Below are 18,211 nucleotides of genomic sequence, written 5' to 3'. Positions count from 1 at the left end.
CCATTGGTTAGCTAGATGATTTAAAATATCCTAAACTTTTTTTGACCCTGCCTCTTAAAAGAGACGCAATCGAGAATCATTAGGAACCGTAATCGAAACAAGGAATCGAAATAGGAATCGAAATCGTTCAAATGCAAACGATACCCAACCCTACTTTTGTCACATCCTTGTCTTTATTTTTCATATTTCCTCTGCATAATTTAATTGGCTTCTGCAGCAGATTACAATATAAATGCATAATTACTTTATGCCCTCAGTGTTTTCTTCTGTATGTACAGTATATTGTACTGTGCAAGTGTTGCCGAGTCTATAGTTTTTCCTCGGAATTGGACTTCTTTTTCCACTATTTCTGTGTTTTTTTTTTTTAACTATGTGTGTTGAGGTGGCCCTACTAATTTATTGTTTTGCCTTCGGAAAATTTTCGGGACAGCTTTGGACTAGTTTTGAGAAGCAGTTGGACGTTGTTTAGTGTAAAAACCAGGGAACCATGTACATATCGTTTTTTCGCTATGCTGGTCAGTTCAGAACCATGATCTGTTCAAACTGGAAACCAGTGGCCACATTTAAAACAATAGCTATATGTGAAGTGCTGTGCAATCAAATAGATTTAAGAAAACATTTAAGAGGAACTGAGCACTAAGGCTTGCAGTGTGAACATAGCCTTATGCTCCCTAAAGCTATATTAATTTCAGAAGTCATCGCTCTGTTTCTGTTGTCTCATTCTGTATTATATTACGGTAATATTGTAAAGTTTTGAATTATGTTGTTTTAATATACTCCGGCCTTCAGGGTCATTGTAATATACAGATTTGCTGATTTCCAGTGTCCTGAAAGGTTAACACTATGTGCTGTGTGAGCAATAATATACTATATAGTTGTACAATCTATAGTTGTCTGTCACATTGAGAGTCAAACCTGTAACTGTGAGTGCTTGTGTTGCTCTGCATACAGGTATCCGTGACCGTTTGTCTGTATGCACATGTATGATTAATTTTTGAAATCTTGAACATGAATAATGCATTAGAAAGAAAGGCAATTATGAACCAGTTTTATTTAGCAATAAAACACTGTTAAAATATAATGAATGCACTTTCATTTCAGTTGAAGGTACTCCTGCCACAAAGCTGTTTTATTTGTGGGAAAAGGCTTTTTAGAAAGAAAAAAAAAAGTAGCAGAAATAAAGTAATAAAGTGCTCTGTAATAACAAGAAAGCTCCATATTGTGGCTCTTGCGCTCAGATCGCAGATGCGGTTCAGCTTGAAGCCAAAGAAGATTGAACAGCGAGACACTTGAACAGAAGAAAATAAAGCAAAACAGAAAACTCGAGAAGAGACTGAGCACAGCGTGTTTAAACGTGCAGGGGAAAAGCTTTTCAGCTGTTGTTGAACTCTAAAATCAGTTGGGCTAATTAGATTTTCAAAGCTCACAGTGTGGCATATTTGCCTCTAATCAAAATCATTCAACATATCAGTCTGTGTTGATATTCTATGCAGCAGCCTTTACTGTCAGATGTAATGTTGTGATCACAGAGAGTGGAGGCAGGGAAGCCACAGTCACTATCATTTGTACGTATCCCTATCTTTATCCAACGATAGGACTGTCTTTGCATTAAATTTGCTCATTTGAAGCTAGATGCCTTGCCTTGTTCTAGACCTAATATTTGTAAAAGACATAGCAGCGCTGGTCTCAGATCAGTCTAGTGTGTTGCTTTATTTCTGATCTCAAGTAGCCAGAGTTTGCAACATTGCAATATATTATTTTCAAGAGCTAGCCACTAAGAAATGATATTTTTTGTTTTTATGTGAAAAAATCATGGTTATGTTAATAAATCACATGGTTAGCTCAGTAAAGGATGGAAAGACAACTCCAAAAAAAAAAAAAAAAAGATTTTTTCTTTTTTTTTGGCAAATAGTTCTAGTCAGTTGGGCTTGTTGTAGCAGACATATACACAATATAGTTAGAAATTTATTTGAAGAAGTATGGGAAAGTATATTTAATCTTCACAATTTATTCATAATGACTTTATTTTATTACATTATTTAATTTTCTTGAATTGTTTATCTTCACAGATTTTTCGATATAAACGTTGAAATATATATATATATATATATATTTAGCACAAATAAGTACAGTAAAAACATGTTTTCATTCTTATACTACTGTTCAGACCTTTCTTTCTTTTTCTTTCTCTCTTTCTTTTTAAAGAAATTAAACTTCCGCAAGCACACATTAAACTGATAAAAAGTGACAGTAAAGATATTTCATGTTTGTTTCATGATTTATAAAGATTCATATTTCATACAGAAGACACAGTGCATCACAGTCTGCTGTGTATGTGGTTGCATAGTCACAGGCAGGTCAGAGTGTTCATGCTGACCCTTTTCTGCTTTAAAAGGGCACATGAGTGTCAGAACTGGACCAACTGAAGAGATAGAAAAAAGTTGGCTGGTCTGATGATGATTATTATTTATTTATTTTTAATAAGGTGGCATGTGCATGTGCGTTGTTCACTTGGGGAAGAGATGGCAGCAGTATGATGAACCTGCCATATGTTCTGTATTATTTAACAGACAGATCATGAACATCTCTTCGACAGTTTTGCTTCAACGGTTTGCTGTCTGAGGCTGAGACTACTAAATTCTGTACTTTTTAACTATAGGTATTACTGTCTCTAATCTCCCGCTTTATAGAGGTTTAGAACAGTGTTTGAAAGTAATGTGGAAGCACTTCAAATAGACAGAGTAACAAAGAAAGTGAGAGAGAATGAGAGGCCATGGAGGAGAAAAAAAAGATATTTTAGAGTTTTTAATTTCATGAGGATGATCCTGGGTAAATGAGTCCTGCCCAAATGAATAGAGTCATAAAAAGAAATAAAGTATAAAAGCCCTGGAATTAATCAAGTTACAGACACGCCGTGACCATCAGGAATGTTTCAGAAATTTAATAATGTGAGCTAGGTGTGTGTGTGTGTGATAATCACAGTGGCTGGCTCTATACTCTCCTGTAATTTCAGCAGATGTTTAATCTCTCTCCAGAGGAAGTGGATGTTGCTCTTGTTGAACAGCATCAGATCTGGAGTGCCTCTCCCTACAGGGCACTGGAGGTTAATGTAAAAATCAAACTCAGTAGCATGTGACGTATGGAGCATCACTTTATTTCAAAGCATATTTTCTCTTACAGCACACGCAGGTGCCCGAATATATTTAATAGACCAATACCTCAGTTCTCATCCTCCTGTTGAGAACTCCAACACAAACATTCAAAAGTTCAGGGGTGTTAAGACTGTCAAATGTCTAATGTTCATCAAGGCTGCATTTTTTTTACTTAATAATACAAATTAAATAGAGATGTTTTGAAGTGCATATGTGTGTGTGTGTATATATATATATATATATATATATATATATATATATATTAAAGTTTAATTTATTCCTGTAATGGCAAAGCTGAATTTTCAACATCATTACTCCAGTCTTTAGTGATACTTCAGAAGTTATTCTCATATGCTGATTTGCTTCAGAAACATTTCCTATCAACATCGAAATCTCTCTCTCTCTCTCTCTCTCTCTCTCTCTCTCATTCTCGTCAGTTTATACAACAAAATCTCCTATGAAAATAAGCTAAAAAAATCTGTTTTGGTCTCAAACTTTTAAGTTTTCTCAACTTTTTATCTGTTAAATGGCTGCTTGAAACATTTTCATTTCAATTAAATTTATTTTTAATACTATTGTCACTATAGTAAATATTCTACCCAGGACACTTAGTTTAAAACCCATTGTTTAGGCTATGTAAATATTGTTTATTTTGATTTAACTGGTTTTGAGAAAGTCAAACTTGATTTCTCTCGAAGATCTTGTTCAATACATTTAGAGAGAGAGGCAAATGGCCATACCCCATCTCATGTATAATAATCTGAATTCGTAAACATTAAAATGATCCATTTTAATGGATCCATCCATCCATCCATTTCCCTGTGTTGTAATTCTGACAGAAATGTTGCCCAGGATCATTTTCTGAACACAAACTGTATAAGAACTTACACATTATTACTTAGCTCCGGCTCTATTACTAAAACAGGCTGACATCACCTTTTTATGACTGTAAACAGATGTGATGTCAGATTGGACAAGCATTTCCATTTTTCCTATCATCTTTGTGTGCATCATTGTCATGGGGCTTATTTATTTCACAGGTGCACAAGATGGGCTCTCTGATCTCCTGCGCCAGACACAGGGCAAATGATGTGGTTGATCAGAACACAATGGATCCTTCCCTGCTGGACATGTCTTTTTCCTGCTATCGTTTGAACTCATCACAGTCGGTGCTATATTCCGTTTGTGATGTGAAGCAATGCTCTGATGTGCAGATGTTCTCATTAGCAGCACCTACTGGAGACGGTCCCATATTCTCAGATAATGATGTATCCTGCAGTGGACATCCAATGTTTTTAGGTTGATAGTTCTTCCTCTTTTGTTACTGTTGTTCTCATTCCTTAGAAAAAACCTTGGGGAATTGAGTTCTCAGTGCAAAATAGAACGTGTTACTTTGACGTTGTTGATGATACTTAGACTCACGTCTTGACTATGTGTGATGTTTAGATGCACAGCCTTCTGACAACAACAAATATGTGCATTCACTCACAAATATCGTCCAACTTGATCGAATTGCTCCTGACAGCAGCTGCACAAAAGACTAATTTAAACCGTCCTTGTCCTCATCAGCAGAGCCTGTTTATGGAACCTCGCTTATTTCAGTATCACTTCTGCTGACGCCTGCTGTAGGCCATTCAGAGAAGAATTCTATTTATCAAACAAAGCGCATGTAGCACCAGCAATCACAATGCCCGTAGAGGAGCGGCAGCTGACAGACAGGACTCAGGACATTGAAAACCATCTTTGAGGAGGAAGCTGTGAAAAAGAGCTCCGGCAATGGGGATTTTGGACAGCGCTGCTAAACAACATAATTAGATAGTGGTGCTGGCAGTGTATAAAGCATCTGCTTGCTTATCTGTAGAAAAAAAAAGAAAGGGTGATGAGAAAAGGGAGGATAAAACCAGCAGAGAATTGCAGGGAGAACAAGCATGCCAAATGTTGGGTTGAAAGAAAGGACTTTAGCTTGAACACCTCATTTACAAACTGAGAGATTGAATGAATGTTGCTAAAGGAGTCAGATCATTGTGGCTATTATGCTCAGGTTTAAATAGTTATCTAATGACACAAGTTTATTCATACTAATGGACTATATAGTCGTTTCCCTCTATGTTCCTTTCAGTTTCTCCTCAAGTCTCTTCTGTTGCACCTTCTGTTGATTAAATGGTTGGTTAAAGTATACAGTACCTTCTTAAAGGGATACTCCACCTTTAATCACTTTAATCATTAATCACTTACTCACATGTCGTTCCAAACCCATAAATGCTCAGTTCATCTTCAGAAAACACAATTTTAAGATATTTGGAATGAAAACCTGAAGGCTTGAGACTGCCCCATAGACTGCCAATTAAATAACAGTGTCAAGGTCCATAAAAGGTATGAAAAGTTGTCGTAAGTATATTCCATCTGCCATCAGACATGCAATCTGGGTTATATGAAGTGATGGAAACACTTTTTGTAAGTGAAGAAAACAAAGGTCTCCTCTGCGTATGCTCCTCAGCGCCACAAGCATGCACTGTATGTAATCTTATCGTATCTTAAACAAACTATCTATATTGCTTAGAAGAATATATCTTAAAATGTAAATAGAGGTACAATTAGCATCAAGATACATTTGAATTTTTTATTTTATTATTTTATTTTTTCTTGAGAATGGATTATTCACTCCATGCAGGGCTGATTCAGTGTATTATTTGAGAAAGAGAATTCACAGGAGAAAAAATGTGAAGTACCAACAACACAAGACAAATGGTTGATCTCCCTGCTCTTATGCATGCTGGACTACATGGATACACAGGGATTTCTTGCCCAGAAAAGAACCATACCATCAATCCAAACTGTATGCTAATTGTAAGTCACCTTTGACGATAGTGGCCAGATTTTCTTTTTTTTTTAGCTTCCTAAGAAATAGAAAATCAAACTCCTGCATTCTTTACTTTTAATCCAGCAATATTAATTAAGGTATTTTAATATGGTCCAAACAGATCCTTACCTCCTTTTCACTGGTTTAATAGAATGTACATTAAAATGATGTATCATTGTGGGCCAAGCACATGCTACATTCTTTATGCACCAAAAAAAAAAAAAAAAAAAAAAAAAACATCTCTTACTGAGATACCCTGTTTTACATTAAACGAATGAAAAACCAAATCAAGAAGAAAAGAAAGAAAGAGAGAAAGAAAGAAAGAAAGAAAGTAAGCTCTTTTATCTCTTCCAAGTCTCTTGGGTTTGATTTGTCTTTGTGCTGGGGAACAGTGACACTCCTTCTACATGATTCTGCTTTGCAGCAGCCATATGAATTGCATAATGAAGGCAGTGATGCTTTTGAAGGCGACATCCACCACTGCGCTTTGTTGACCACTTTTAATTAGGCAGCGCATTGTGCCGTGAGCCAACCCACTGCAGTCTGGACTGAGTCAGTTATTGCTAAATTTACTGTAATCAATGTTGAGAAAGCTGAGCTTGATGGCCTGCCAGAAAACTCATGTGTGACAAAAATAGGAAAAAGAGAAACATTCAGAAGACTTAGTTCTGAGTCCTTTTACTGTTTTTACTGATGCATTAAAATCTGCAATGCAGCCCAAAAAATCTCAGATTTTTAACCATAACTGTGTTTTTGAAAATAGTCCATTCCTACTTTGAAAATTTAAAACACCTTATTTTTAAAGTTCATTGGTTTAAATTGTTCTAACCTCATCTGGAAAACAAGAAGAAAAAAAAATTAGAAACACTGCACTGCTGTGCTTTTCTACATCCAAAATATTTTCTACAACGTCTTTTTTCTCTTTAATTTCTGAGGACAGACAGCTTCCGTCGGCCTCAGATGTAGGACATCCTAAATAAAGAATGTTGTTTTGTAAGAATGAGTTATATGCAGGACGTGGAGAAATAAATAGTGCTGTGGCTTTGCAAAGTGGGTTTGAGTGTTTCAGCTTTTGTAGCCATGTCCTTATAGTATGCATACATCTGTCAGTTGTAGCACTTCTCAAAAGCAGCTTTAATCTTATAATGCATTTATATATGTCATTCATTCAGGTGACAATGCCACATCAATGTTTTCAGGCTGACTTAAGTGTTAAACAATCAATCAATATATATATATATATATATATATATATATATATATATATATATATATATATATATATATATATACAGTATTGTTCAAAATAATAGCAGTACAATGTGACTAACCAGAATAATCAAGGTTTTTCGTATATTTTTTTATTGCTACGTGGCAAACAAGTTACCAGTAGATTGTCAGAAAACAAATGAGACCCAGCATTCATGATATGCACGCTCTTAAGGCTGTGCAATTGGGCAATTAGTTGAATTAGTTGAAAGGGGTGTGTTCAAAAAAATAGCAGTGTGGCATTCAATCACTGAGGTCATCAATTTTGTGAAGAAAGAGGTGTGAATCAGGTGGCCCCTATTTAAGGATGAAGCCAACACTTGTTGAACATGCATTTGAAAGCTGAGGAAAATGGGTCGTTCAAGACATTGTTCAGAAGAACAGCGTACTTTGATTAAAAAGTTGATTAGAGAGGGGAAAACCTATAAAGAGGTGCAAAAAATGATAGGCTGTTCAGCTAAAATGATCTCCAATGCCTTAAAATGGAGAGCAAAACCAGAGAGACGTGGAAGAAAACGGAAGACAACCATCAAAATGGATAGAAGAATAACCAGAATGGCAAAGGCTCAGCCAATGATCACCTCCAGGATGATCAAAGACAGTCTGGAGTTACCTGTAAGTACTGTGACAGTTAGAAGACGTCTGTGTGAAGCTAATCTATTTTCAAGAATCCCCCGCAAAGTCCCTCTGTTAAAAAAAAGGCATGTGCAGAAGAGGTTACAATTTGCCAAAGAACACATCAACTGGCCTAAAGAGAAATGGAGGAACATTTTGTGGACTGATGAGAGTAAAATTGTTCTTTTTGGGTCCAAGGGCCACAAGCAGTTTGTGAGACGACCCCCAAACTCTGAATTCAAGCCACAGTACACAGTGAAGACAGTGAAGCATGGAGGTGCAAGCATCATGATATGGGCATGTTTCTCCTACTATGGTGTTGGGCCTATTTATCGCATACCAGGGATCATGGATCAGTTTGCATATGTTAAAATACTTGAAGAGGTCATGTTGCCCTATGCTGAAGAGGACATGCCCTTGAAATGGTTGTTTCAACAAGACAATGACCCAAAACACACTAGTAAACGGGCAAAGTCTTGGTTCCAAACCAACAAAATTAATGTTATGGAGTGGCCAGCCCAATCTCCAGACCTTAATCCAATTGAGAACTTGTGGGGTGATATCAAAAATGCTGTTTCTGAAGCAAAACCAAGAAATGTGAATGAATTGTGGAATGTTGTTAAAGAATCATGGAGTGGAATAACAGCTGAGAGGTGCCACAAGTTGGTTGACTCCATGCCACACAGATGTCAAGCAGTTTTAAAAAACTGTGGTCATACAACTAAATATTAGTTTAGTGATTCACAGGATTGCTAAATCCCAGAAAAAAAAAATGTTTGTACAAAATAGTTTTGAGTTTGTACAGTCAAAGGTAGACACTGCTATTTTTTTGAACACACCCCTTTCAACTAATTGCCCAATTGCACAGCCTTAAGAGCGTGCATATCATGAATGCTGGGTCTTGTTTGTTTTCTGACAATCTACTGAACCTACTGGTAACTTGTTTGCCACGTAGCAATAAAAAATATACTAAAAACCTTGATTATTCTGGTTAGTCACATTGTACTGCTATTATTTTGAACAATACTGTATATGTATAATTAATTGTTGTTGTTTTTTTTCTTCATTTGACAGTGCTTAGTCACCATTTGCCATATTACTGAAATTTACTCTGACTAAAATGTCATCTAAATTTAGTAGATAAAAAATAACACATTACTTGGCAGGTCAATCTCAGATATTGTAGACTATGATTGATGATGATTTTTTTTTTTGCTAAAACATTTGTTGTAGCCATTTAAGAAAGTGTATTTTCTTGTATTTTTTTTGTTTAAATATTATTGGTTCGTGGTTTGTTTAGTTCAATTTGCTAATTGTAAACGTCATAAGGGGCGGTAAACCGAATGGCAGAACGCCGGAAGAAGGGAAGTGGGTCAGACATAATTTTTTGATCACTTCATATGTTTTGTTTGTAGAATTCTTTTCTTTGGAACAAATTTCATTTGGTATAATTTGTATCTTAATTTTAATGCATTTTTTGTTGGTCATTTACTAAAAGGCAAACAGTTCTCTAAATGAAGTGCGTTCAGAACGAGGCCCGCTACCATGATTCCGCGGCCAAAACAAAGGCTGAAACAACAGTATTAGTGCACATTTTTAATATCAGGTGATGTTGTATTTTCTAGACTACAATCTGGCTGCTTATGCTACATTGATTCACTATTTACTAGGGAGAACTGCAAGGGCTGAGGGTGTCATTTGGGACAAGGCCTACATGTAAATTATTCACAGCAAACTTAAGTCAGTCATTACATTCATAACATCAGCAAACTCCACCTGTGCTCTGCCACAAAGTCTTTCCATCAGAAGCCTCTGTGTCCCTGTGGGAGAGTGAGATACAACATTGCTGCCAGCAGTTCCCTTTTTGCGATTGTCAAGTCGAAGTTATATTCTTCTAGTGAAATTCCCCACTGACAAACTCGGATATGCTTGCGTTCTTAATTTTTTTTTTTTCTCTCAGAAACTCTCTGAGGCCTTAATAAAGCAATGCTTTTGTTTTGAAATTATTCACAAACACAGAAAAAAAAAAAAAAAAGCCGCACAAATCCTCTGAGCTGCTACTGGAATCCAAGCACCTGCCTCCCCATAATCCACTCTGCTAAGTAGCACTCTAAATCATTTCCCTAAAAATCTCTGTGTCTTTTTTGCTGGATTAATTTTGAGTGAATAGTCTCTGTCATTTCCAGTTTGCTTACCTGAAGCACTTCCATGGCGAGTCTTGCCCAGAGACAAAGCACTGAAAGGCATGTAGACGTATTCTGCATGTATGAATACAGGCGAGTAGACACTCGTGTGTGAGGGATGCAGGAGAATAAAATGATTCACGGGACTCCCGCAAAGTAGAAATATCTAAACATAAAATAGCTAAAACAAATCAATTGTTATTCATCTATTGCACAAAAGCAACATGAGGTAATATAAAATAAAAAAGATTCACAGGTGCAAGCATATGCAAAGTTTCTATTTAGGCTATAACACGTGTGTGCAGCATTTATGTCAGAAGCATGGCATCTCTGAGTTTTTATTAAAACCATTCGTTCTAGTGCATCCCCAGTGCATTAGCACCCGCCACCAGTGAAAAGAACTGTTATCGGGGGTCTATCTGTGAGAATGGATAAATTGTAGATTTAATGGGGCTCTTAGACCTTCTAGAGCTCCGCTTTTTACATCCTGTACATGCCTATTGCTCAAATAGAAGAGGCGTCAGTACAACAGAGGAGCACATTGCTGCACTTAAACAAGCTCTGTCTACTGCACGCCTCTTACTTCTCCACATTATCATTTTGAGATGCTTTTTCATTCCCAAATTAGAAGAATCCACAAGGAAATATGTGACATGCTTGTGCTGGCATGATGGAATTGAAGGTTGGCACCGATTCTGCTCTCCCGAGTTAGAAAAATCCTAGATTGACGTCCAACCAGGAAGGCAAATACGCACAGTGCGTATGCGATTACTCAAAAGATTATCGGTTGTTTCCTGCACAACACAGACCCAGAAGTAAACTAGGGTTTTTCGTGCAGCTGATCAAATCTAAAGGAGAATTTTGCCTTTGGCTGGAATGTTCTGTATAATGTTTAGGGATCAGATTGGAAAGCTTTCTGGTTATTAAGTTGCTGGCTAGACTGATTTCAGCCAATTGAACATGTGTTCTAACAACAGCTATGAGTGAAGTTTTAATCAGTGCATTATAGGACAATTTAGGCGTGAACATGGTACCTCGGGGAGTTCTTGGAGATGTTTCAAATTGAAGTTAAATTACCTCTTATAATAATGCTTCTGCTGTTGCATTTTTATCTGAGTTCTGACTCGATTTAGCTTGATAGTATATCTCACTTCTAAAAATGTATTTCTCCACAGGGCTTCCCACTGGGCATAAATGATGGCCACATTTATACCTGGACAGACGGTTTGAGAAGAAGAGACTGGCATGACAACGAGAGCATCAGGAAAGACAGCCAGCGTGTTGGTACGTGCACTAAATTCTCTGAATAGTTCAGAATTGGCCTTTTCTTTCTTATAATAAATACTTGTAACTCTTAAAGCATATGAAAACCTCACATTATCACAGCATAAAGAACATCAACCAGACTAAAGAGGAATGATTTGATGAAGATGACGTTTTCTTTATGGCTTTCATTTAGGGTAGGACATTATTTTAGAATCCCTGCCAAGCTGTCCCTGTAAATCAACTGGTTGCCCCTGTGGCTAAAGAGAGTTTATTGATCCATCTGAATTTACGGCTGGTTAATAATGTAAGGGTGTCTTTTGCTGTGTTAAATTTTAGCTGCATTAGGTCCTCGGCAGTTAAGGATATAAATGGCTGTCGAGGTGGTTACTTTGGTGTTTATTTTATTCAGTCATTTCCATTTTCAAGGATGACCCAAGGTGCTCGATAGGATGTGATTTTTGATTTTAAGTCTTTGGGCCCTATTTTAATGATCTAAATGCAAAGTGTAAAAAAGTGCACGGCGCAGGTGCACTCAGTGCATGTCCAAATCCACTTTTGCTATTTTAATGACAGAAAAACTAATACACGCAATGACTATCCATCATTACATTTTTATATTTATGTAGCCTACACGACAATATTATTTTACACTGTAATCCTTTTGTGTTTAATATTTGGCATGTTTCTGTGATGCGCATTCCTGTGTGTAATAAGCAAAGTCAACGCGCACTGTGGACCCGGCCAGAGGTGCATTTTCTACCAACATGCTCTTTAAATAACAAAAAAATATTGCGCCATTGACTTAAGACTTTAGACCAGGATTTAGTCAGTCTATGGCGCAGTCTATCTTCAGCTCCTTAAAATTGCAATGCGCCAGCAATGCGCCTGAACACACCTCTTTTTTAGACCAGCACGCCCATGGGTACACAAATAGGCACAAATGCATTTGCTAATTAAACAACGTGACGCTGGACGGGAAAATGCGACAGGAAAATGCCGGACTGAAACTAGCAAACACACTTGCACTGCGCCTTGTGTCGCATTGCATCGGGTGTATGATAGAGCCCTTTGACTTGTTTACAATTTAAATTATACATCAGTCAATTTGCTTGCATGGATAGTAGCAGTCGTGCCAGAAATAATGTATTTATTTATTATGGTGATGTCACGATTCTCGACACGCCCCTCAACATGCATCAGTGTCATATATAATCAAGTATGTGTGTTCTGAACAACTCGTGTACATTCATTGATCACAAGAGCAATACTGATATTGGATAAAGATGTCGAGTTAGCCCATCAAACAAAAATGCTGATCATGTTATGTTGATCTAATATGTTGATCTTTCAAGAGGTAACCCCCTTTAATTTCTCTGTTTTTTTTATTTATTTTTTTTTATTCAGAGAGTGAAAATGAGGATGGAAAATAAACATTTTTAGAAATATTTTTTTTTATTTATGCAAAAACATAATATAAAACTGCATTTCATGACCCCTTTAATATAAATGTTAGTGCTAGCAGTTAGTAGCTTTAGTAGCCCTTCATGTTCTACCTTTATTTTCTAAATGCCTCTTCAGGGACTACATTTCTTTTTGGATAAATGCATTTTGACATTGCAGGGCTTTTACATTCAAAATTATTTTTATCTTTAGATACTTAAAAATACTCTTAAATCCCAGATGCTAAATGCAAGTGCTCAGGATAACAAATAATTGCGTGCAGCAGATAACTGTATGAAAGCAGGTACCCAGAAGGTACCCAGAAAGAGGCTTGTTTTGTTGCTGTTTGGAAAAAAGAAGTCACTGTATTAAGCAGGGAGATTTATCAGATTAGAGGGAGGATGGTTTTCTGGCACCTGCAGGCAGGACCACGTACTTCTGCATATGGCCCACTCGGCCCAACTGTTCTGTGTTGACCCGTCACATCGGAGCATGCAGCATTATTCTATCAGAGAGCTTTCAGAGCACACCATCTGTTGGTGGCAAATTTTGTGATAGCAGCATTCATTCTGAAAAACATCCACAAATTTTAACATGAATCTAGTTCATTGGAGATGGTAGAATATGAATGACAGGGAGAAGTAATAGATCTTTCCAGATTAAAGTGTTTCTTCTTCTTCTTTTTCTTCTTCTTCTTCTTCTTCTTCTTCTTCTTATTATTAATAATTTAATTTATTAATTTATATATATATATATATATATAATAGTGTGTGTGTGTGTGTTTACATATACAGTGGGTATATAGTATCCAGACCCCCTTAAATTTGTCACTCTTTGTTACAGTATATTGCAGCCATTTGCTAAAATCATTTAAGTTTATTTTCCTCATTAATGTACACACAGCAGCCCATATTGACAGAAAAACACAGAATTGTTGACATTTTTGCAGATTTATTAAAAAAGAAAAAATGATGGAAATGATGGACTTTGTTGGGAATTTGTTTTATTTGTGACCAAAGTGCATCCCTGTTCTGCTCAAATACAACAGATAAGAGATATTCTCCAAAAACAAAAACTTTATTCATACTAACTTATTTCAGTCAATACACACGATTACTAAAGAAAAATTTGCTAAATACTGCATCCCAGCACACATGACACAATGATGCACTGTAGGGTGACCACCTGCTAATAAGCCCAAGGGGGGACAAGGGGTATGTTTCTGAGGGACAATGTGGGACATTGCCTTGCGCGGCGGTTCCCCAACCCCATGGGCAGACTCACTGATAGTGGTTTGCCCATTTCTAGCACATACCACCTTACATGGTATATTAATAATGCCCTATTCCCCTAAACATGTGTAATTGCTGATGTATGCTCATGACAGAATTGACATATGCACTTCCACTTACGATTTACTTTAGCTATTTAATTTATTTAATTTCGTAGTTGCTCAACATCACAGGAATAGTAAAAAAAAAAAAAAGTCTAAACTCACAACTCCAGAGGTTCACGGAACAAGAAGGGGGAGAGAGGATGGTGAACTTGCATGTTAGTAAAGGCAGGCGCATGAAAAAAACAAACAGTTTGAAACAGGACACACCTTCTCTTTTTTAATTGATGATGGCGGTGCCTCATTTTCTCCATTTTTCAAATTGGAAAGCGTGCATCTAAAAGTTCCTTCCCAGTGTGTCTGGTATGCACGTGCGTGTGCTGTCATGACAACAATGAAAAAGTTGACAACAACCTAGTCAGCAGTTCAACTGAGGGGTGGGTGTGGCAACAGTAGCATGCTGAACTGTCAAGTAATGTTCGTTTGGCTGCCTGGGGCTCGAGGATATAGAGCAACCAACTTTTTTTGAGCAAGCATTGATTATGCGTGACACAGTCTCAATTTGTGGCACACATGAATTGGGCTTCAAATGCTGTAAGTGCACGCGCTACGCGGGACGGGTGGTCACCCTAATGCACTCTCTCAGTATCTGGTTGACATGACTGTGCATGAATTGTAGTATAACTTTTGTGTCCATGGTTAAAACAAGATGTTCATGCATTGATTAAGTTGGTGCCCTCATGTAATCAATGAAATTGTGGTGTGCATCATGGCAGGCATGGTGTACTGGTGTGTTCTCTGTGCAGACTCATTGGCATGATTGAGAGCAAACGTGAAAGGTCACGGGCCTACAGCAGGTCGCAGCTACAATAAGAAATTAGCAAATTTGGTGAAAAAATCCCAAAATTGGCAACACTGATGATCACTTTTAATCACGCTCCGTTCTTCTCAAGTCTGTGGCACGTAACGGCTCAGACACAGAAACCGGAGTGGATCGTGGCTGCTCGACTCAATGCTTCTGTTGGGTTTAAACCAGAATGTTTCTGAACCATCCCAAAAGTGGCTCTCCATGGCTTTTATACAGCGATCTGTCCGGCCACATCAAAGACTGTCAAAAAGCTATTTATTATTTGAATTTCCAGAGAAAAATGTATAAATAAAATAAAAAATAAAAAATAAATAAATAAGTGTTTGTTCTGTACACATGCATACCGAACCGAAAGAACAGCTCAGTACGAATGCGTGTATGGTTACAAATAATAATTAATAATAATAATAATAATAATAATCATATGTATATATTGGCCATATAAATATATATGTCTGTCTGTGTGTGTGTGTATTTTTAGGCACAGAATAATTTAACATTCTAAAGAAGCAATTGCAAGGTTTTACTTATCTTTAACCCAGCATGCAGAGACCTTTAAATCTAATTGACAAATCACAACAGCAGTGGCATTCAAAACCACATATTCAGGAGTGGAGATCCCGGTGTGTAAAATTGCCAAGTTATATAGACTATATCTCATTCAAATAATTCAGGAGTCGACACAGAACAGAGGTCCAGCTGATCCAATACAGAACCAGTATTTATCAGATTTAGAGCTTGTTGTGCAATTGCACCAACTGAACAAAATCCTTTGCTTCTGTTATCCACATGCCTGTCAGTGATCAAAACCACAATGCTCTCTGAAGCCTTTCCCCAAAAGTTCTGAGAACAATAATAAACTCTGCATGGAACTGTTGTTCAATGCTTTTAAGAGGCAAACACGTGTACACAGTTACACTGAGGGCTTGTGTGTAGGAGTATTAAAATCTGTAATTTTGCATTATGATTTAAATGTTCTGTTTAACTCTGTTATCATGCCAGAAAAATGCCAGAGGAGTGGGTGTAAAGTTATAGTAATTATGCACATGTCACAGAGAGATGACTTTGTGCTGAAATGCACTAAGGGATGTATTTAATGAATAAGGCTTACAGACACACACACACACACACACACACACACACACATTATGTGCATACATACAGTATATGCGGGAAAATGCATGCATATAGTACAGACAAATACATAACCTGAATGATCTGTTTTTGCTGGAATATTATCTCAATGCTCCTCATTAGCAGAGCTTTCAAAGTCATGCTATACAATCTGTATTTTATGTTTAATAATAACATGACAGTAACACCTTTGTGTTTTTGTGTGTGTATACTTAGATGTTTGAGAGCTGTATTGGGGATGCTAGATTTAAATGTTCAGTTTTGGCATTTAATTATTTAAGAGATGATAAAATTTTGTTTAATGACTTCAGAAAAGCAGCCATTCTCAGAGAGATATTAGTGGCACTGATCAGTCAATTAGGACTACTCAGGACATAAGGAAACCATTCAAAGAAAAAGTTCTGATGAAATGGTGCTGTGAAGCCTACGTTGCTACCACAGACAAATTCTTACTTTTCATCAAAGAGTGCATGTCTTCTTAAAACTGAAATGCTACAGTATGCACTACTTCAGACTGCTTGAGACATTTTTTTAGCACTTTAAAAGGATAACGCTAATCTTCTCGCCCTTATGACATTTAAAGTATATGTGAGCTTTCTTTTCCTGTAGGAATAATAAAAAAAATATTTTTATTTTTTTTGAAAAAGTTTATCAGAATTTAAACTACAAATTAAAATTATAGTGGCTTATTTTAGTGTCAGGAGTACACATAAAATATTGTAATATCAAACACAAATTTACTTTCAAAACAGTAGTAATTAAAAATATTGCAACATAGAAAAACCAACATGACAAAGAATTGTGATAAAATCATATTTTAAAAAATTAAAATAAAATTAAATAAATAAGTTATATTTTTATCATATCGCCCACCCCTAGCCGGGGGGAACAAACCCATACAGAGTCTAAACCCCTGCCCCCGGTCCACGATTGTGCCCCGCGTAACGCCATTTCGCCCCTGCCCTCGGGAGGTCTGTGCATGCCAATGACATCAAATATATTTTTTCCCTCATATTTTCCCCCTAAATTCCCATTTGGTCAATAAGCAAAATAAAAACTTGACAATAGTGTTTACATGATCTTTTGCACTTTAATATTTGCATACATTATTTCATATCAGGATATGATTATTTGTACAGCACTATTGCTATCGTACAGATTTTTGTGCACTGTGGAAATCATAGGGCTACTGTATATGTGGTATTTAATACTATGTCAAAAACAGTAAGTTGTGTGTCTTAAAGTTAAATTACAACAAATAGTAGGAAGAGTATACAGTTCATCCAGTTTCCCTGTCAATACACTTTATATAGCGCTCTTATCTACTGAATAGCATCGGTATGACAGTATTTGGAAAATGCATTGCATTATGATATTGCAGCAATATGGCTGTAGTTACAGTACACTTTTTCTGTATGAAAAAAGAGCAGCACATGCTGCAGAATAACTCCATGAGGGTGAGTAGATGACAGAATTTGAATTTTTATTTGAATATTCCATTAAGTAACGATAAGTAGGATTTTCATCAACTGTGACAAACTAGACACAGTGGGAAGCGGCTGAGACCATAATATACACTGCAGAGCCAGCAACTCAGTCAGCATTTTGAGCCTTCATACTGGACTGTGTCTGGTCAGCATTCAGGGAAAGGCCAGGCTAGTTGGTTAAGTTGTTTCAGCTATTCAGTCATAAAATAATAATAAAATAAATTGTCAGTTTTCACAGCGGTGCTTTCTATCTTTGGAGGGGTGCATGTTCGTTGTTAGTACACACATGCTCACCTTGTCAACATCTTGGCTGTGCTCAGCATGGTTGCTAATGTCTGACTGCTTCTGTTTCAGGAAAAGGGGAGCATGGGAAACCGTACCCGCTCGCAGAGGACGAGTGCGATGAATCAGTATACAAAGAGAATGGCTTCAACATCTACGTCAGCAACAATATCGCTCTGGACCGCTCCCTTCCTGACATCAGACATCCAAAGTGAGTCGAGCAGATTCTCACAACATGTTCACAGTAACCAGCCTCCAGAGCTGCACAGCTTGAGCTAGACATCAGCATGGTTTTAATGATCCATGGCAGGCCATACTTTCG

General features: G+C 36.9%; 1 protein-coding gene across 1 annotated transcript in view; it reads left to right on the top strand.

Annotated features, from left to right (window-relative positions):
- galntl6 (polypeptide N-acetylgalactosaminyltransferase like 6) overlaps nt 1–18,211 on the top strand; it is a 192,109-nt gene that overhangs the window by 38,060 nt on the left and 135,838 nt on the right. The window contains exons 3-4 of the mRNA XM_026260582.1: nt 11,255–11,363; nt 17,962–18,100. Coding sequence (XP_026116367.1) covers nt 11,255–11,363; nt 17,962–18,100 — 248 coding nt within the window. The remainder of the gene's footprint in view (nt 1–11,254; nt 11,364–17,961; nt 18,101–18,211) is intronic.

Source organism: Carassius auratus, unplaced genomic scaffold, assembly GCF_003368295.1.
Source record: "Carassius auratus strain Wakin unplaced genomic scaffold, ASM336829v1 scaf_tig00215565, whole genome shotgun sequence".
Taxonomy (NCBI): Eukaryota; Metazoa; Chordata; class Actinopteri; order Cypriniformes; family Cyprinidae; genus Carassius; species Carassius auratus.
Note: the sequence above shows the minus strand (reverse complement) of the source record. Positions and strands in the feature narration are given on the sequence as shown.